The 22,833-nt window shown below is 38.8% G+C and overlaps 1 protein-coding gene across 1 annotated transcript in view; it reads right to left on the bottom strand.

Moving 5' to 3' along the window:
* Positions 1-22,833, bottom strand: part of CLVS2 (clavesin 2) — a 59,656-nt gene that overhangs the window by 10,237 nt on the left and 26,586 nt on the right. The window contains exons 3-4 of the mRNA XM_021392596.1: positions 7,149-7,259; positions 2,767-2,987 (exon numbers count right to left, since the gene is read on the bottom strand). Coding sequence (XP_021248271.1) covers positions 2,767-2,987; positions 7,149-7,259 — 332 coding nt within the window. The remainder of the gene's footprint in view (positions 1-2,766; positions 2,988-7,148; positions 7,260-22,833) is intronic.

The raw sequence follows: 22,833 nt of genomic DNA on the forward strand, positions 1-22,833 counted from the left end.
AATTCCTTGCAGAAGAAGAAGAAATAGCTTTCATAGAATCATAGAATTAGCTAGGTTGGAAAAGACCTACAAGATCATCCAGTCCAACCATCCACCTATCACCAATAACCCCACTAAACCATGTCTCTCAACGCTATATCTAAATATTTCTTGAACACCTCCAGGGACAGTGACTCAACCACCTCCCAGGGCAGCCTATTCCAGCGCCTGACCACTCTTTCAGAAAAGTAGTGTTTCCTAATGTCCAGCCTAAATCTCCTCTGGAGCAACTTGAGGCCATTCCCCCTCATTCATTCATTTTAAATCAACATTTGCTGTCTTTCCATTCAGCAGCAATTCACGAATGAAGTTATGTTAAAGGGAAAGTATTTGTATAAATCCATAACATCTTCTATTTCTGTCTCCCAAACAACTTTACAGACATTGCTGAATATATTCTCACAAATCACACCAGGACAGAGCTGTAATGCAAAGTCCCACTGAAGAGATGAGGAACCAAAGCTACACAGAGATAATTTGCAAACTTCGTCAACACAGATATCTGCACTGCAGAGTTAGATGTGCAGATCTTTGTGACCCCATCTGAATGCCTCAGCCCTGAGAGCCATGGGTGGACATGGCCACAAACTAAACATGATTACTGAGACAGCTGCAGCAGTGTCACAATGTGAAGGCGTTCTCCTAAGAGGTTTTTGCTACTTAGTGGGGTTAATTTCTCCTTATCTCCACCAGTCTACCTATGATCAGCCTTTATTTCAAGGAGAGATCATCCAATTTACCCAAAGTTCAAGGAGATCTTAAGGAACTTCAGTGGCTCATATGGGGGCAAATACAAATAACAAAGAAATGAACTCTTAGCATGATCTTGGTTTAAGAATGATAATGTTTCAAAGCAATAAGCTAATTCTAGACTGCCAAACCAAACTAAATATGGTAACTGCTGGAGAATTGCTAAACCCTTGTGAAATTTTGCCTATGAACTCAAGCACTTTCATTGACCTACTTCATGTTTTCAGATGTCCTGTTTCTGCAGTAACATACCACACACAGTGTGGTTTTAAACAGAGAGAAATATTATCTGTCATATATTCAATTCAAGTTAAATTTAATTTTAGTAGTATTTTTCTCTTCCTATCTTAACTTTTCTATTTCTATTTTTAAAACATTTGTGCAGTTAATACATCAAAATTGTGGGATTTTGTCCAGAATCTTGCTACCGCTCCCTCCTACTTGGTACTAGCACAGTAAGTCTACTCAGTACTTTTTATACCCAGCAGTTGGGAAGGAGGATTTCAGCAGGTACTGCAGATATGCTAAAGGAAAATAAATACAATGATGGTGAGGAAATTTCAGCTGAATGTAACATAGATCCAATTTTCAACATCCTTATTTTCTGCAATGTTTCCTAATGTGTCAGCTAGCCCGGACTGAAAGAATATCTGGCAGTAAATTCCAGATCAATTAGAAGTATACACTGAAGCATAAGTCTGCATGAAAGACTTTTCAAGCACAAGTTAAATGAGAGGAAAGTAGGTATGCTTTCTTTCCTTTAAGAAAGAAAAAAGAATCTGTCAATCGGCTACTTTTCCAAAGTACTTGTTCAGAGTAGTCTGGAAAACTCTGCTTCAGAGAGTGTTGTTACAGGATTTCTCATGGGTCCTTGCTGCATCCTCAGACAAGGCAATTTTCCCTCATGACTTAATTTTGCATCACTAAGACTTCTGTATTTCAGCTCCTACATTCCACTCATCTTTCCAAGAAAGCTTCTCTACTATTTCATAATTCTTGTATTACGTACAAATCATATATAAATATATCACTCATTTTTCCCCCCTCCCCTAGCTACTCTTTCCCAGCCCCATTTTCTCAAATACTTTTGGTAGTCACACCTTTTTCATATGGATTCATGATCATTTTTTACTTTATTTATCCTAGTTCATTCCCAGCCAGGCTCTAAATATTTCCCACTTTGAATGAATTATAGATTTCTGATACAAAATCTTTAAACTTCGTTGTTTTTTTGTTTGTTTGTTTTTATTTCTATGGCAATTTTCTCCTCTTCGTTTCCTAAAAAAAATCTCTCTTTCAAACTGCACTGTCTTACCAAGTCTTTAAGATATACTCCAGCCAACGTCATTTTCCTGGCTGACAAGCCTCAAAATATTTTCTCCTGTTTGACTCGCTCCCAAATTCTCTCTCACTTCTGCATCAAATGCCAACTCCTGACAATGAATTCTCAAGTTAGCATGTTATGACTTAATTTGAAAGACTTTGTGAAGATTTTCTGTCCCATATGTTCATTGCTAGGCTTACCCAGTATGAACTGGGGGTCAGCCTCTTCTGCCTAGTAACTAGTGACAGGACAAGAGGCAATAATTAACACTATGGATTATAGTCAAGAGTCTTCTTAAGGAAAAAAAAGTCCTTGTACCTAATAAGCTGAGGAAACTACCTACAGGTTCATAAACAAGGAACACAGAAGTTCCATACAAACAAAATGAAGAACTTCTTTACTGTGAACGTGAGAGAGCACAGGAACAGGCTGCCCAAAGAGGTTGTGGAGTCTCCTGCTCTGGAGATATTAAAGAGCCATCTGAATAACTACCTGTGTGACCTGCTGTTTGGAGCCTGCTTTAGCAGGGGATTGGACTCAATGCTCTCTAGAGGTCCCTTCCAACCCCTACAATTCTGTGATTCTATGATTTTGTGAGAAGCCAAATGTTAACCTCATGGCAATCCTGAAACATAATAGCATCTTTAACCCACCTTTTCATGGACTTGGGAGAGAGGTCCTTTTCTATATCTTTTGCTGGAGCATTATAGGAGTCCGCATTGCATTCACTGTCATCATCATATTCATGGTCTAGCAGTGTTCTTGCCCATGTCCCCATGTCATATGGGGGCAACATTCCTCCAAACTCTGAAGGCAGGATCTCAGGATGTATTAGCTGATGTAGACTGTTGAGGTTATTACCATGAAGGAATATCTGTATGTATATAAAAAGGTAAAAACAAAGCAGTATCACAAAAATCATCAAAGCCCAAATTACATCATCATTATTACAAAATATTGCACAGTTCCAATGTTATGCCTGTGTTGGGCTAACAGCAATAGCCACCAAAGCACACATCACTTCTGCCTTCAGTACAGTCAGACAATGTTTGTATACCTACACAGCAATTAAAGCATTAATGTTTGCAGGAAAAGTGGCCTAAAGATTGTAAGATCTAATGTTGACTAACAAGACAGACTGAAGACAAGACAGACAGACACCTTATCTTTTGTAATTTGTTTATCCTAATCCTGTGAAATAAGTACCTAAATTAAGCACACAATTTAATAAATAAAATTAGCATCCATTATATACATTAAGGAATATATATTGACTTCCAAGCATACAGCATTGAGTTCTATGAAAATAAGATAAAAAAGATAAACAAGAATACAATGAAGAAAAACTTCTTCCTTCTGTTCATACATGGCAAGTTACGAAGCAAGTAATAACAGTAAAATACTTTTGGTGACAACAAGGGAATCATTGGTGGTCTACTTGATATTGTCCATCAGTATTTTTATTGACTGATTTATTTTCAGATATGCTTTACGTTTACATACACATAGTGTATGTATATGAAGTACATGTATACCTATACTTACATTGACACTTCTATTTATACTTAACCTCATTGTTTCTCCTCAGAAATCTGCAATGTGTGATCAGTGAGTACTAAAAATGGATGATCTCTGGATTTGGATAGCCTTCTCCCACTTTGGAGGACCTACAGACATAACACTGAGAGGAAATGCCTTCTCTTGGGTGTGGCTTCACAGATAGTTCACAGAAGCTATTTCTAGAGTAGCAGAAAGGCCAGGATTCAATTACTGGCACCAAGAGCAAGTACTACGGCACAGTTTACATCCACAGAGTTTAATTCCCTCTATCTCCAGAACAGGCTCATCTCATCAATACTACTTACTGGTCCTTACCATTCTTGAACTGTTTCAAAGCAATGTCTAAGAGCACTAGCTGGCACTGGCCAGTGCCATGCCAGAGAGTGCTTGTACAATTAAATAGTCGGAATGGCAGTGCCCAGTCCTTTTTTAATTGACTTGTGCAGAAGCAGCCAAGAAGGCAAGGGAGGTTATTGCCTCACAACGCTGCCTCTTGCTCTCCATGGGGCAGGCAGGGTGTACAAAGACGTGGAGTGCTTCCAGTTCACATCCTACTTCACCTTGCACGGGCTTCTCTGGGCAGCTATACCTTGATTTATCAAATGTTAAATTCAAACAGCAGAAACACACACACACACAAAAGCAAATATATGCTTGTCTCATATTTCAGCCCATTTGGCCATGGGACATGCTCTCTGTACCTCAGCTGGAAAACTGATTCTGTAATGGGAGTGAAGAAAGGTAAAGAAAAAAAAACAGTCATAAATTTTGTCATCTTCCAGTCAGCTGCAGAGACAGAAAGCTTAAGGTAAACATGCAAATACAGTACTTCCTTCTCTGAAAAGAATTATCTCTGTGTGAAAGAACAAATATTAATGGCAAAAGTAACTTATTTTATGGTCATTTTCAAACTGAATGATTCACTTTTTTTGCAATTGCTTTATATGTGCCAAGTACTACATTTATCTGAATGCAATTATCAGTTACAAATCGACCAGACATATTCAAAAATTGCAAAAATAATTCAGGAAATACATAAAAGATAAACAATGAGATCTTGATACAATTCTGAAGATAATTCTGTGGGATTTTTTTTTCACAATAATTTGTTCTCTTTCATTCTTTTGAAACTTTTTCAATAGTTAACTACCTGACCACTGGTAGAAATGGCTAAGAACTGACAACAAAAATTGTAAAAAGTTAGTATTTGGACAAGGGAAGAACCACTGATGTCATCTATCTGGACTTCAGTAAGGCCTTTCACACAGTACCCCACCACATCCTTCTCTCCAAATTGGAAAGATATGGATTTGATGGGGAGACTGTTCAATGGATGGAGAACTGGCTGCAGGATCGAGTCCAGAGAGTGGTGGTCAATGGCTCAGTGTCTGGATGGAGATCAGTGACGAGTGGTGTCCCACAGGATCAGTGCCGGGACTGATACTCTTTAATATCTTCATCAGTGACATCGACAGTGGGGTCAAGTGCACCCTCAGCGAGTTTGTGGATGACTCCAAGCTGTGGAGTGCAGTCAACACACCAGAGGGATGGGATGCCACCCAGAGGGCCCTAGACAGGCTTGAGCAGTGCACCCAGGAAAACCTCATGAGGTTCAACAAATCCAAGTGTAAGGTCTTGCACTTGAACCAAGGCAACGCCCACTACAAATACAAGCTGGGGGACGAAAGGACTGAGCGCAGCCCTGCTGAAAAGGACCTGTGGGTACTGGTGGATGGGACCAGTACCATCCACCAGTACACGCTGGACATGAGCCAGCAGTGTGCCTTCACAGCCCAGAAAGCCAACCTGTATCCTGGGCTGCTTCAAAAGAAGCATGGTCAGCAGGTCGAGGGAGGTGATCTTGCCCCGGTGAGGCCTCATCTGGACTGCAGAATCCAGATGTGGATTCCTCAGTACAAGAGAGACACAGACCTGTTGGAATGCATCCAGAGGAGGGCCACACAAATGATGCAAGGGGTGGAACACCTTTCCTATGAGGACAGGCTAAGAGAGCTGGGAGAAGAGAAGGCTGCGACATGACCTGATAGCAGCCTTTCAGTATCTAAAGGGGAGCTACAGGAAAGAAGGGGACAGACTCTTTAGCAGGGTTTTGTGGTGACAGGACAAGGGGAAGTGGTTTCAAGCTTAAAGAGGGTAGATTTAGATTAGATATAAGGAATAAGTCTTTTACAGTGGTATTCATGAGGCACTGGAATATGCTGCCCAGAGATGTGGTTGATGCCCCATCCCTGGAGACTTTCAAGGCCACGCTGGGCCAGGCTTTGGGCAACCTGATCTAGCTGTGAGTCTCCCTGTTCACTGCAGGGGAGTTGGACTAGATGACCTTCAAAGGTCCCTTCCAGCTCTAAGGATTCTATGTTTCTATGATTCTATTTCTGAAAATATAAGCCACTGATTTAGATGTCTTAATAAAAATTTAGATACCTAACTGATTAGCACATATTTTCTACTGCCTTGTTGCTTACTTTTAGTCTTGTAACAAACCCAGGAGCTGTACTTTACTCCCTTGCTGTGGATACATGGTCCTTGACTTAAATAGGCCTCAAACATATCTGGCACTGTAATGTTCTTTGTTGAAGCTGTAGTCAGTCAAGTGCAACTGAATCCTGCAGAATGAGTTTGCATTTGCATATTTACAACAGATATTACATAAAAGCCTTTGTGATCTATAGTTCAAAACCTGGTGAATACCAGAGGCCTCTAAAGTGTAATGTCAGTAAAAAGCAGCTAAACACCAAGGATCATAGTAGCCTTATAGACTGTGTTTGCAGGGAAAAAACAGAGCTCCTAAGAGATCTGACCCTGTAAGCAAACAAACAAAAAATATAATCACATTTTTGGTAGTGATTTTGTATGCAATGCTATGTTTTGCTGGATGATAAGTTTCCTGTTACAGAAATAATACCACTCTTTGTGCTGTTGCCACAAAGCTCTAATTTAATTGCACTGATGCAAATGCTGCAAATCAACATCTGAGAGACTACTCATGCTCATGCACAGACACATGCATACACATTTCCTTTCACTGGCTTTAACTCAACTGAATATGTGCAAGCTACTGTGTACCAGCTGTGTATTTTAGTTCATACCAATGACAAGGAAATCACTAGGAAAGGACTTGCTATCCAGTATGTCTATCATAAAAGAAAGACACAAATAATTCCAAGATTTTATTGCTACAACTTTCTTATAGAAATTCCAATGCTGACAACACTATTATATAATGCAGAAGGAATCATATGCTTGTATGTAAAAATACATTTTAAAAACCTGCTTTACAGTGTCCTTGGTGGATAAAGCTACATATGTCTCTAAAACAGGTTCAGAAACTTTTTACAATGCAGCTGCAATTAAAAACTTTCCACCAATAACAAGCTGATGAATTGTGTATATCTGTTACTGTACATCTGCTGATTACAATTACCAGGTAATGGAAAATCAAACAGAAGTATACCCTTTTTCGTGTCTTCTCCTTTAAAAATGGCCGTATAACTGTGTAGAGGGCATGAATATACCATGGTTGATTGACAAAATGTATTCCTCCAAACCGAGCTGGAAAACTGTCCTGTACATCAGAAAAAAAAAACAAACAATAATAGATGCAATGTGAGTTAAATCCCAACAGAAGCAGCACACACATATATCAAATCTTTTTTTTTTATGCTGAATGCTTTCATTTTTATAAAAAGAAAAAAACTCAAATGAAAAGAAATATTTTTCAGAAGTGTCCTTTCAGTGTGTTTCAGCCTTCCATACCAAGGAGCAACACATCCTGAGCAGACTGGTTAAGAACTGGGACAAAACAGCTAGGACATTCGAAAAACAAGAATGGATACAGTATTTCTAACCTCCAGAAATGCTTTAAACACATGTGATTTGTCCATAATTCATCTATGCAATATATTTTTCTCCTTCCCACTTCTTTGGAATTTTATTCATTTTATTTACTCATCTCTACCAGTGTCACTAAAGAGCACTGGAAATGCCCCTCTGATTTCCACTACTATTAAAAATGTCTCCAATACTACTCATATTTCATAAAACCGAGAATGCATTAGACATCATGCATAAATGTGTTATGCAAAATCCACAACCACAATTTTTCTCATGTTGTCAGAGGCCTTCTGGGAACTTAAATGTATGGATAGAATATCTGTATTGAAGAAATGACTTTTTTTCTTATTGAAAAACACAAGGGGTAGACAATCCCCTAGTAAAGATTCTGATCCGCATTTTCAGTTTCTAAGTGAAGAGAATATGCAAAAGGATTTGGCAGTCTGAAAAGGGCAGACACTCTGTCCTGGAATACTATTGCCAGATTCATCACATGTCCTGATCTTGTCTTTGCCTGATTGATCATATGCTCAAACAATGCAATAAGCTGCTGCTGCTTCCCATGTTGCCTAGTCTTACAGGCATCAGACTTGATGAAAGCCTCCTTTTGTTTCCCCAGATTATGTCAGAACCTTTGTGGTGTTTAGGTAATACAAACTTATTAAATGAATGACTTCCTTTTGAAGCCGTATTCAACATGTGGAACAGTCCAGGCAATCACAATAGTCACTTATATCAAAACCATATTTTCTTACAGCAGCAGCAATTCCTATCTCTTTCTTGACAATATAGGTAAAGACAAGGACATGTTTGCCAGCTACACCTCCTGCCCTTGTGTGGCTGCAATAACGCAGATTCAGGTCAGTGTCAGAGGGATCAGAAGCTCAGAAGGAGGCAATCAAATATTTTGACAGGACCATCCATGTAAATATACTTTTTTTCTAATCTCCTCTGGGGACAAGATAGCAGGCCATATACAAGTATCCACCAGTCTAAATATAACCCACAAAGGACCATTTGAAGCGTACGGATTTAAGGTCATAGAGTACACAGTAAAAAAAATAAAATAGCTAAGAAAAAGTCATAAGCTATATCAACCAAGCAAGAGTTCTCAAATAAGGAAAGCAGGAACTAAATCTTTAATGAAATGTTTCCAGACAATAATATACCTTGACAAAGTGTATGTGCCAAGAAACCTCCATAGTTCTGCAAGTGCATACAGAACTGTTGCAAAAATGAAGCCTGAAGAGGGCATCTGCTCCTCTCAACACTACCCATTCAGATCATGGTAGGCATTCCTAACGAAGGGAGTCTTACCCACTCGGAAGCAACATGATGTGATGCAAAACTGTAATCAGAATAAGGATATAACTGTCTTGCACATATGCATGTGCCTTGTATAGAACTGACGCATGCAGACACACATATGCAAACTTGTTTTTCAAAATCTCAATCTATGTGATTAGTACAGTATCTCCCTTCTTCCCTTCTCTCTGCCACTCTTTTAGTGTGTGCCACTTACCTTCTAATTCCAACATATGTGAGGATTCAAGGAAGAAATACTTTCCATCAAGGAGGCAATACCTTAAAATATTCTGCAGGGAGGTTGACAGATAAAACAGACACTACTAACATCTGGATGGCCACAGCACAACAGCCAATGTGATTAACAGTCTATTTTGAAGATTTTCTCCAGAAATATTTGATTAACAAGAGCCTTGAAATAAAACAATCCTACTGGAAGATTGTGCTACTTGCTAAATGCCCATTTCCTGCCAACACTAAATGTCAGACAGGATAGTTGATAATATGACATGTAATTCACCCTGTTCAATATCATAAATCCCCAAGCACCATTTTGAGAACACAACCTTTGATATATGAAAGGTAGTAAGTTATGTCCCTATCACAGGAACCCAATGAATCCATTGGAAAGGATAAATCATTGGATGACAACCTTTCATTGCAGGAGATACCATTCATCTATAGAAGGTTGTGCGTATTGGTTTATCCAGCAAGGAAGTGCAGTGCAGCAGGCTGCATACACAAAAGAACATTCACTATATCTGCAGAGGAGATCTTTTGCTAGTGCCATCTAAATGTCTTTGAAGATATCTTCTGAATTAATAGTGGAATGGTAGCTACATTAAGGCTTGCGAGGATCAAACACTTTTTGTAATGTAAGTAATATGGAAGACAACAAAATGAACAAGACATTCCTAACAGTATTGCCTTCCTGTGTAATTTTAATAAGCTTTTAAAATTAATACAAGTACCCCCAAACTTACACACACAAAGCTACAGAATGCTTGTTCTTTATTGCTCAAAAAATGCCTCCCACAGAAACTGACAATTTTTGAATAAGAAGATCTCAGTAGGCTACACATGGATGCACACAGAGCAGCGAGCCAACTGCACTTGTATTCTACTATGTGGTCAAAATGCATGCCCTGACAATTTGTGGTTATTTATGAAGATATTACATTTCTAAGAGATAAATGGAGTATCTTAGAAAGTACCACTTTGACACTTAGGATTTTCCTGTATCTAGGAATCCATTTACATGGACAACTGTGAATAAATCTGAAATGATCCTTCAATAGGACATGCCATTTGACATTAAAATCAGTTCGTCTTGGTGTTCTTCAGCAATTCTAAAGGCATTTTCCAAACCTGACTGAAGTTCTTGGATATTTAACAATTTCTATGACTACACCCATACCCACTTTCAGCTCTAAGTCGGTACCCAAAAAATTTAGGCCCATAATGAGAAAGGGTGATTTGGTCAAAACATTATATCATTATCAACAGTGCTGAGAGTAGAATTCAAAAGCTCCTGAATGCAGATAAAAAAAATAAAAAATCAGCTTCATCAGTACCTAATAAGAAAATAAAAAGGCAGAATAAGGAACAACAGCTGCTGGAGAAAGAGGCGTCAGAAGGTTGTCTGGCTCTTCTCAAATCTATCTGACTACCGCACTGGGATTTGCCAGACAGATGGCCATCCTACACAAACAGCAGGTACGAATTTTTTCCAAATCACTGACTCTTGTGTGTTGTGTTTTGTTTTGTTTTTATGTAGATTAAGTCACAGGTATGGTAGTAGTCATGAATGCCTCTCTAAAAATACTGTATTTCAGCAGAAAAGCCTGTAACCCATGAATCATACAAATCTTAAGTAAAAGATATCCCATGCCAGAAAACAATCAGAAATGGAGATCATCCATAAAGTAAGCCATTTTACAAGAAAAGTAATAAATCAAATGGGGAAATACCAAACCATGGAAAAGGTCTAATTATATATACACAATGTGAGGATTTGTTAACATTCACAATAAGCTGTAATCTGTAAGCAGAAAACAACCTAAAGATACCCCAGATATCTTGTGACATGGCCATTCCACCACCACAGGCAGACAGGTAGTTAGAATTAAGGCCTGCATTCCTTGTGATACAAGGCATATAAGGGACAATTAACAGCATGCTGTCAAGGAAGAGGCGCAGATCTACGCGATAGATCTGTTTGCAGGACTGGGTGACTACCATTGCATGGTATTAACTGACCTTTCCTCTAATGTCTCCAGGCCAGCTATGGAAAATGACCCAACACATGCTACTTTACTGGGTTTCCAGCCCTGACAGCAGAATTTTGCTCATACGCAGGAGAGCAGTTTTTTCTCTTCCTCCCATAATTCATAATACCTGTCTCCCTCCACTTTCTTCCCAAGGAGTCAGCTGCTGTTTCCTCTTACCACTCACAGCACACGCTGAGAGGCCAGGTTTCCTCCTGCTGTGCACCACATCCCATCCTATGCTGTGCTCAACCATGATCTGAAGAAGCTCCCTTGGAGTCAGAGAGGGTTCTGGCCTTCTCTGAAGAAACTGAAGGCCTGAAGAAACACTTGTAGCACATGTAATAGCAAAATCAGTACACAGTATTATCAACAGTACTTAAGAGAGGAAAGTGCCAGATTCCAACCGAGTATCAGTCTTCTTGGTGGTGTGAACACTGTTACTGTACTAAGAAATAATAAAAATATGAAAAACAAGAGTTTTTTTAAAGTCTCAGAATTCTCCTCTCCACATAAAATTTGTCTACATTTAAATATCCTAAGTCTACTTTTAATTCCCCAGACGAAATCAGTGCTGAGATCATCTTTGTTTTCACAGCTTTTAAAAGTGGAGTTCCAGTCACATCTGGGACTGCTGAAAGCCCAGAGATGCACGTAGCCCAGCCACATCTTGGCCGCAGGAGCACATTGCCCACCACCCGCTAATAGCCTGTCCGGACACACCTCGCCACATAGTAACACTGTGCTTAGGCGCATATGCTCTGGGGCTCTGTTCTGAGGGTTTGGTGTTCTTATGGGAAGTGAAACTGTTTTTGTGGACAGTGTCGAGACATCCTTCAGCAGACTGCCTAGACAATTATAACAAACACACTCACATGCTTTACTTAAGGCTATGTTTGAGTGCTGTGCTGAATTTAGGCCTTGTCTGAGTGCTGTGCTGAATTCAGGTCATAGCATCCACAGGCAACAAGAGGCTACAGGGTCAAAACTGTGGAAACTGTATCTGCATATAAAAATTACAAGTTCAAAGATGGCATATTAAATTATTAATATCTTAAAAGTCACTTAAGAGTTATCCCTGAGGATAAAAAATTCAGATCTCCTCCAGTTATTCAACAAAGTCAAACACTTCAGAGAAAAAAAAGAATCATTATGATGAACCCAAAGAGTATTTTCATAATGGAAAGCTCCATGAGAACAATACTGGAACATTCCGTAAGATGAGAGATGAGAGATGCAGCATGACTAAACTTAATTTTTATTATGCTAAAGAGGAAACCATGCAAAATCAGAGGCAGAAAAGCTCTGACCGGAAAATTAAAGCTTCACTTCCTCGGTACTACAAGATTTGAAGTACCAGAGGAACGAAGAGCCACTGCTATGCACATAAGAAAAGTTTTGCTCCAAAATTGTTATTTTCATTGAAGGAATTAAAGAATAAGGCATTTCTAACACCAAACTTCCCGCAGGCATCCATCCTTGACAAGAGTAGTTACAATGTCTAAAAAAAAAGTAACTTGTGTCTCAAGACTGATCAGCACTGCTCAAGACAGCACTTTAGACTGGGACTGTATCCACTGGTATGGTAGGATGATAGAGGATTCCAGAAGAATTTGGACTGTCAAGCTTATGGAATACCAGAAGGAAGATGCTATCCATAGCCATGCTAGAGAGAATAAATGACAGATGAGGAAAGACTCATTCAAAACAAAGGACAACACTGACACCCAAACAAAAGTGTAACAGTTTACCACGACCACAGCTTGGCTGAAAAGTGGTAGAGAGCCTCAAATCATGAACATACAACAAATCTGGGGGGCGGGGGGAATAAGCAACCTAACTCATTTTCATAGAATCATGGAATATGAGTCAGAAGGATTATAAAGACCATCAGAGACTTTGAGACAGTGATTACTAAATTATGAGGAAGCTGAGCTCCAGTTTGTAGCAACAGGAGAGTTTGTGAACTCTCAACAACCTTGTGAACTCTCCTGTACTAAACTTTTTAAGGTTTGGATCCCAAAACTTTGTTAATGTAAAGATACTCAAGATACTAAAGCAGATGTTTATTTGCAGTCTATGATAGACCGCTTTTACTTCTAGACTTCTGAAAAAGCGAAAAGACATTTCATTTTTCGAGTTTCGTTTTTTTTTAAAGGTGGTGAAATTTTTCTTGATTCCTGAAATCTTCGTAGCATCTACATAATCTTTATCAAAACTAGTGTACAATGAAAGAGATATTAACTATGAAATTTCCTCCTATCCAAAAATATATGGATATATTCATATGCTACAGTTAGTTGCTTTAATGGTTTTCCTCTGTAAGAGTATGGTGATGTTTTCCCTCAGCTGAAGCTTTTCATTGAACAATGTTAAAGCATTTCTAAGACAAACTAGAAGTGCACAAATAAATTTTTGTTACTCTGTTCAACTAAAAGAGCACTACCTAAAAGCAAATTAACATCATTCAGTGACATTCCTACAAAATAAGATTTAATTATCTAGAACTGGATGTTGTCATTTTGCTAAGAAGTTTCCAGTGAGGCATTTTGACTTTTGGCAGTCCTCCTTTCCATTTCTATTAGTCCTTTTATCTTACAGCTCATATAGAAATATGTTAAATTGAAAGAGCTGAGAACAGAGAGAGATGATATCCATTCAATGAGAACATTGCTCTTTTCACTGAAGTATCTGTTTTAATTTCAAATAATCTTCCATCTTTCATTTCAATATGTTAATCATAAAAACTATATATTGGTAAGATTAACTGGGTGGATAAGGACTTAAAAGTCATCTATGTGTGTACCTATTTATATTTTATTACTTATATATATTATACTATATATAAATATAAAATATTATATATTATATGTAAACACAATAATGTATGAATCTATATAGAATTTATGTTTCCATTATTTAGATAAAGGACTCAGATCACTGCCATTTTTCTAATTATATGCACTTGATAAAGAAAATATTTTGCATAAAAGCTCTCCATTGCATTTAGAATTAATTTTTGTAAATTTTAACTTCAAGAGTTTTTTTGGCCTGATCTTTTATAAGAGATCAAACTTCAGTTAGAAATTGTGTGAAATTCTTTAACCAATATTTGCTTGTTTTGACAGGGGCTTGGGGGTTTGAGTATTTTTTTTCCCCTTGGCTCATTTGTCATCTTGAATTTGGAAAAATGAAGAATTTAATTTTATAAAGGAAATTTAAAAATGCTATTTTCCATGGAGAATTCTATCTTCAGCTACAAATCCTGGCTCTTTTGTTAATTTTGCACAACACTTTAACAGTTTGGAATGTGAGATAATAGAAAGGAAAAAAAAAATTCCTTTTCAAAGTGTGATGCTGTTCCCAAATTGGCAAAACCAGAAAAACAGTAAGAGATAGTCAGTACAGTAGGTTCTTCTATACCATTTTCTTCTCCTGTGATGGAAATCATTTTTTACAATAGGCAATTATCAGATGATGATTTCTGCTGTGGAAATTCCCATGGGGGAAAAAAAAAAAACATTTTTCAGGCAGCTTGTGATGCCTTATTAAATTAAGTTTACAGACAAATGGAAAAACACTGTACTATCAGCAAGTTTGCTGGGAGGAGTGGCTGACACACCAGAAGGCCGTGCTATGATTCAGCAAGACCTGGACAGGCTAGAGAGTACACTTGGTGTACTCTCCACTTCATTGGAGAGGAACCTTATGAGGTTCAACGAGGGCAAGTGTAGAGTCCAACACCTGGAGAGGAATAGCCACATGCATCAGTACAGATTAGGAGCTGGAAAGGAGCTCTGTGGAGAAGGACCTGGGTGTCCTGGTGGACAACAGGTTGGCCATGAGCCAGCAGTGTGCCCTTGTGGCCAAGAAGGCCAATATTATCCTGGGGTGCATTAAAAAGAGCATGGCCAGCAGGGTGAGAGAGGTGATCCTCCCCCTCTACTCTCCCCTGGAGAGGTGAAATCTGGAGTACTGTGTCCAGTTCCAGGCTCCTCAGTTCAAGAAAGACAAGTAAATTCCAGAGAGAGCCCAGCAGAGAGCCGCAACAAAAATTAGGGGCCTGGAGCATTTCCCATATGAAGAAAGATCTGGGACTGTTCAGCCTGTAGAAAAGGAGACCGAGAGGGCATCTTATCAATGCTTACAAACATCTAATGGGTGGGAGTCAAGTGGATGGGACCAGGTTCTTTTCAACAGTGGCCAGCAACTGAATAAGGGGCAATGATCACAAACTGGAACATAGAAAGTACCATATGAACATGAGAAAAAATTTATTTAGTTTGAGGGTGACTGAGCACCAGAACAGGCTGTCCAGTGAGGCTGTGGAGTCTCCTTCTCTGGAGATATTCAAAACCCACCTAGACATATTCCTGTACAAAATACTGCAGAGAACCTGCTTTAGCAGGGGTGTTGAACTTGCTGATCTTTAGAGCTCCTTTGCAACTCCTATGATTCTGTGAAAATGGTGCAGTGCATAAATACAAAAGCAATGCCTTTTTAATCTTGATGGAATAAAAATAATGCAGGAAATTACCTTTCCTAAAAACTACCATACTCAAATTTCTGAAGGCAAATGTCTTTGGTCAGGAATGGCACACAAAAGGATGAAATGCCACACCAGCATCTCAACTCCTACCAACACAATCATGAAGTCATCATTTTTTAGTCAGAGAGGCTAACCTGATCCCAAACAGCCCATGGTCTCTACTGAGGTCACTGCCCACAGGATGAATGTCATGATGCTTTTCATGATGAGGGAAGCTTCCCACAACCCCAAGGCCATATTAAAGAGGAGCACAAATATTCACAGCTTCTGCTTCACACTGCGATCACTTCCAAATGTTAGAAGACTAAGTAACATCATATATAGAATTGCCTTAGGGGAGCTACACCTATTTGTTCGGTGAGGTATAACCAAAACATGATCTCTTGTGTGATCTCACAGTTCCTTCAGAGAAGAAAGAGGAAAGAGAAACCTTTGGAAAAGAACAAAGATAGAAAGAAACAATGAGAAGGCAGAAATCAGAGCAATAACATAAGAGTAAGGAGCTGAGGAAAAGGGAGAGATTAAATTAAAATTAATTCAGAGAGGAATAGAGAATAGAGGAACAGAAAAATTACCATGATGCACAAGAGAAAAACATATTCGTCACATTTCTTCTCTAGTTCCTCTTCAAAAATTAAATAGAAAGTCAGGAAAAGAGAAATGAATAACGATCTTACACAGAGGACCCACATTTTTTGATAACAGGTCAAGACTGAACGGATTTTGCAGACCTAATCTCAAGCAGGGTAAGCAAATACCAAATCTTATGGTTTCCATATAATATCTGCATATCATTCGAACTGGAAATTTCCCAGATGAAACAGAGCCTACCTAAGGATTTCAGCCAAAATTTGCAAGAAATTACATCTGAACTGTATATATTAGCTGTACAGGCAATGAAGTGCACAGGTCTGCAGATAGATAGGGTGAACAGAGGCAAAAATGCAAGCTTCTTTGTTGTGGCAGCGTTCAAATACTGTGCAGCTTTGCATTGCCAGCATTGAGCTGAAAATTGCCAACCATTGAGCTGAAAATACCAATTCTCCAAACAAAATAATCACCTTTTTTCCCTACGGATGAAGAACTCATAAACTGTTGCCTACAGTTTTATTATCCAAAACTCTCCAAACATGCAACATTTTGTTTCAGACAGGATGCATTGAAATTGGATCATCACTTTACCAGCTTCAATTTACAACAATACAATAGACTAAAAACTGCAGTGATTCAAGAGTTACTTCATGAGCCATGTTTCCTCATGCTATGAGGAATTAATCTTCATAAATGCAGTAGGCACTAAAAGCAGAAATCTTCCTAGCCATCCAATTTTAATCTGTCACTCTATGCAAATGAGAGTCCTGAGAATTGAACTGAACTGTAAAATTGGAGGGATAGTGACTAAAGAAAAATCAGTTCAGGACAGCCACTCAGATCTAGAATGCAGTGTAATTAAGCTTTAAATTACTAGGGAAATTGAATATCTGACTTGAGATCCATTAATAAGTATTATATTTTATTAAAAGTAGAGTTATTTTGAACTATGAAGCATATAAATTTTCAAAAGGTCAGTTTTCAGCACTAAAAACTACACCAGTTCCAAAAAGTGTTCAAACATCTTCATCATAGTATAAAATGTAGATTTATGTCAGCCTTCCAGCTTTGAGAAAGGCTCGGTCTGAACTGCCCTTCTACGCTTTCTCTTTACGAAGATGCTTGAAAAGATGTGGCTTCCTATAAGGTAACCCCGCCTCAGCTTCCCTCTTCTGCACTCCTGAACGACTGCTGGTGGTATGCACACATAAAATCCTCCAGTAAGCCCAGGGAATTACAGTACTGTTTGAGGGAGAACTATCAGTCTGGTTATTACTCTAGAGGATCAGAAATCACTGTTAATGAATTGTAATTCCAGACATCAATTCCTTGTCTTTTTAAGTCATGCGAGCGTGGCTGTTTCTGCGTTAGCTGCTGCAACGTAAACCCTAACATTCAAAAAACAGAGGTTCACAAAAGCTGGAAAAATAAATGAATGTTTACTTTATCATACATATCTAGTACATACATAGTATGTACTAGTGCATACATAGTATGCAATTATTGTGTTAGTAATGAAGAAATGTGATGTTCCTCTATCCTGAAATCCCACTTTCATGGCTCTTGAAAACTCATACCCAAAGGTTTCAGGAGTTGGATCAAAATCAGAAATGTAAATCTCTTCTCGCTAAGACCAAAGTGCAGCCCATGTGAATCTCTTCTCAAAAAGAGAAAATAACAGTAGTTTCATTCCGTTATGTGGATACTCACAGACAAAAAGAACTGGACTCTGAAATCATCCAGAGTGCCAGCCCATTTTCTGGACTCTCCAGTACAAGGCAGTCAGAGACATACTGGAGTAAGGCCAGCAAAGGGCCGCACAGACAACTAAGGTACTGCAGTACTTAACTTTCAAGGAGAGGCTGAGAGAGCTGGCACTGTCTAGCCTGGAGAACAGAAGGCTCAGGACATCTTATCAGTGTGTATAAATACCTGCAGGGAAGATGCAAAGAGGCGCTGCCCAGTGCCAGGACAAGAGGCCATGGGCACAAACTGGAATACAAACTGTTTGCTCTAAGCATAAGAAAACCACGAGGGAGAGCACACTAGCAGTTCTGACCAAGTCAGTCACTAACAAAAAATACAAAACTACAGGAGGTCTTCATACTTTTTCCAAAATTTCTGCACTTCCCAAAGTTGTGCTATTTTTGAAGTTCATCACCAGCCAAAACACTGACGTGATGACAGACTTCTCAAGATAAAAAAAATGATCTGTAGGTAGACTTTAATATTTACCCTGTGTAACGTACTCAAGCTCTTGGTTTGCCTGAGATCACTCATCTTTTCATCAGAAGTGACTACATAAAATGTAAAAGGCTTAATCCACCTAAATAAAGACTTGACTTACTTGAAAACTCCAGTTTCATGCATCATATTCACTGGACAAGGATTAACAAGGTGTTTACACTGCCAAGCTGCCTGCAGAAGATTGAACAAGCTTAGCTTCCAAAAGCTGGGAATGAGCTGCTCTCTTAGTTCTGGATCTACACATACTGGCAGTCCAGCTTTGCAGAAATGTTACAGAAGGGATAGCTGCAGGGAAAGCCTGCCACGCTGATTAACTTCATTAACAAAGTCTCTAGGAAAGAAGTTCAATTTTCATTTTGAGGCTGACTGTTTACTGCTATGCTCTTAGCATTACCAACCTAATAAAAGATGATTGCATGTGAAAAAATGCCTTTTTCCAAATATAGCAATTGTTTAATAAAGTAGATTTTTATTGCACATGTAACATCTTAAATGTTTGTAATTGTATTTTGTGAAACGTTTACTGCTATACTGTTAATGCGTTATTCAGACTGCAGTGTCTTAAGTCTAATGCAGTATGCTAAAATTGTGCAACCTATTTTTCACATACACAGCCTTAAAAAACGCACAAAAAGGTTCTATTTCCTCCCCCTTCCTTACTACTTTTCTGACTTAGTCACCTTCTGATTTGCAGCCCTCTTCTACAGCACGACTTAAATTTTCTGCTTTCTTACATTACTTTCTCTGCAGTGTTAGTGTCTGATACTAAGAGAAGAACTAAATCCCTAGCACATGGAAGATGACATATGGCATGCCTGAATGGACTTAATGGAAGGGAGAGACACCCTGAAGACTGTTGCTTGTTTCCCATCTATTAGCACCATCCGCTGTACCTTGCTACGCCATCCGGCATACACAGGCTATTAGTCACACAACCGTGCAACCATCATCCTCTTGTCATTCATGCTATAGCTGCAAACACCCCTGCTGTGACTGCCATGTGTACCTTCACAGGAGCCTGAAAATACAGAAGAATTCACTTCAGTGAGAATATTATTAAACATTAAGCCTTAAACAAGCTTCCATCTCCTTTTAACTGAACAGTCAAGAGTCATTCCTCGGCAACTAAGAAAAGTGACATATGCCAAGCTGAAGCAAAATCAGAGCCAATGTTAATGTGAGCAGACACGGCCTTTTTCAGTCTGTCCACTTACAAAGGGATGCAGTTGTTGAGGGAATCTGAAGTGAATGGCACCTCTACAGAAAATAGTTAAGCAGTGAAAATCTTCCATTAGGCACTAACAGGTGTAGGATCACAGCATGAGACAAATACAGACCCAAACCACATAACATATCTTCGACATAAGGTATTTTCAAGAGCCAGTGAACAAAATCAAAATGAAATTTAAAAATGTGTCAAAATTATGTGCGTCTTTGTGTATAAAAATAATTATACCTCAAATATCACATTAATATCTTAAGTAGATTATTACCATGGGTAATAAACTATTGTCAGCTTCTATTTGTCTAAACACTATTTGTCAGTTTCTGGTAACCTATTCACTTTAATTTGAAATAGACTTTATTGCTCAGACTGTCAGCGTAGGACAAAAAAGAAGGCATTTCTTATCTCTGAATAAGAATCAGTTCTTTGAGTTCTACTGGTAGATCAATTATGTATTAGTGCTGCTTCTTGACTTTTAATCCACGTTAGTTCACAGACCTTGAGTTAATGTGATGCTACCATATGAAAAAGAGAAAGGACTAGAATAAGCTATATACAAAAAGAAAGGAAAACAGATCAAGCAAAGGGCCAATTAATCAGACAAATGCCGACAATGAAGAGACAGGCTGCCTACTGCCAGCAAAGAGGGAAATAGGAACTGTACAGATAATTCACTTAAATTCCCTCAAATGTAATAAATTTCAATTGAAATAACATAAGATCAATTTTAACATGCTGCATTGTTACCTTTCTTTTTGGCAATTCAGAAAAAGGAATCTGCTGATGTGTCCATATGTGTACATTTTAGTACAATAGATCCAAGATCTGTTCTTATCCTGAATGAATAATATTTCAAGTCATATTCTAGATATCAGACACCAGCTGTATGCTTAACTATTTAAAGATCTTGGCTGTGCATTTACTGAAATAGATAATTTAAAGCAATACTCCAGTCAGCTTTGCTCACTTTGGAGCCCAACTGAAAAATATTCACACATAGCTCAAGCATTAAAAAGCCTTCCATTTTCTGAGCACAAATTCCTGCATCATCATATCCACTACCACTTGCAGCACTAAAATTAAAAGCAGCATGAATATTTAAGTGTTTTGTGATAAGAATGCAGCAGCTAAATCTGCCAGTATACAAAAGGCAAAGGCAACCTTTGAATTTGAGTTCCCAGAAATACAGAACAGAGGGGGAAGAAGGGGGATTAAAAAAAAAAAAAAGAGAGAGAGAGAGAGAGAAAATTATCTCAAAACGCTTGCTGGCTGTTACGAGGAGTTGCTTCTGTCGCCTTATACAGACAACATTATTTGGTTGAAATCTATTTCCCATGGTGCACAGTAGTTTCTCCTGGAGACAGGAACAGATACAGCCTGGAGGCAAATGGGGACGTGAGGGTCTGAATACTCCATTCAGTACTGGCATCCCTCCCAAACCAAAATGGTTCCTTTCTGACCCATTTGATGTTTGCCTGTAGGAGGAAATAAACTCTCTAGATAGGAGACATTTTACATGTGCATTTTCATTTACTCTTGATGGCAAATATACAACTCTTCTTAGAAAGAACGTAGTCCCAAAGGTTATAATATTTCTGCTTAAATTTTTAAAAGAACAAGAATGTCAGAGTTTTTTTGTGTACAAATGTAGCACCTCAATGCTATCCTAATAGATTCCACTTTGTTATTTGATGTGATCGTATAAAATGCAAGCGTATGCCAAGATCAGAAACTGAATTGCATGCAGATCTGATGTGTGAAGCTGTGCAATGAAAAAACTATAGATGAGCACTTTCTGTGTGTCTCAATACATTCTGAGTAAACAAACAGATTCCTTTGTTATTTTAAGCTGTTGTGCTGCTGGAAATTTTCTCTCTTGGCTCAGTAGCTGTGACAGAGGTCACCTGAGAAATGAGGCCATGCAGGTTCATCTCCAGGTGGCAGCCGCAGCGCTGCACAGCAGCTGCTGGCACTTCAGAACTTGGTTCCTCCTGACTCAGCTCTCCCCGAGCCCCGGAACCATCATGCAAGATGGCTGTGCTTGCTGGAGTTGCCAGTTTCCAGCAGAAAAGAGCAACTGAGGCCTTGACCACTTCTGTTCGTGTAGTCCCATGGTGCCACTATAGAAGTAGAGGTATTAACCCCAATGTCTTGATCAAATAACAGCTCAAGTAATCTAATTCTGCCCATCTAAGTGCTACACTTTCAGCTGACTCCAGCGTTTTCACTGCAGCTTTCCACTGCCTCAAAGTGTCACCAGACACTGAAAAACACCAGACATGACTATTCATTTGATGGAAGATGCGCTCGTGTCATCACACTGCAAACACTTCAGACTTTAAACACATAAAAGCTAATAGCAAGTGAGTCTGCTAAACTCAACTCTGTGACATTCCAGCCCTGCTCCACCACATGCCTGCAAGGGTGAGCGGAAAGATCTCCAAAGCAATGTTCTCCAAATAGAGCATGCTCACTTGAGCTCTTTGGGGACTTGCCACCAGTTAGACAGAATACACCTAACGTGGTCAACCTTCTTAAAATGTACCAGAGGAAATACCAAGATGCACAAAATGACATTTTACAAAACTCAAGTAACATCTATATTGGGCATTTAGCACCCAGAAGCATTCATAGAGGAGAAACTCAATTAACTACACTGTGAAATTTAGAGGTCAGAGCTACCCAGCACTTTCCCAAACATTTTGGCAGTTTGCATACATCAGGCACCACTCTCAAAAGAGTCTTCACATGTAGCCATCTGTTCAGGATGACAACAACTTTAACAGCCAGGATGTAGCTACTCCATGGCCTCAGCAGCAGGCAGCAGCCCTGGGCATGTCTCATTTATTAATACAGACACTGCTGCACTATGTTAGAGACACTCTCCACTGGCAGCTGCCCATTATAAAACAGTGGGAAACTCATAAAAATATGAAGTAATGTAACATTATTATGTCTTACACAAAGCAAATAAATTCACTTTCAAATGAAAGCCATACACCTTTTAAATACTATTGATTACACTGATTAAATCTTCTAAATACCACTAATTAAACAGAGTGGCCACTCAAGCACTATGAGGTCTATTGTATAAATACATTTTAAGGCGTCCTGGGAGCTG

Source organism: Numida meleagris, chromosome 3 (genome assembly GCF_002078875.1).
Source record: "Numida meleagris isolate 19003 breed g44 Domestic line chromosome 3, NumMel1.0, whole genome shotgun sequence".
Lineage (NCBI taxonomy): Eukaryota > Metazoa > Chordata > Aves > Galliformes > Numididae > Numida > Numida meleagris.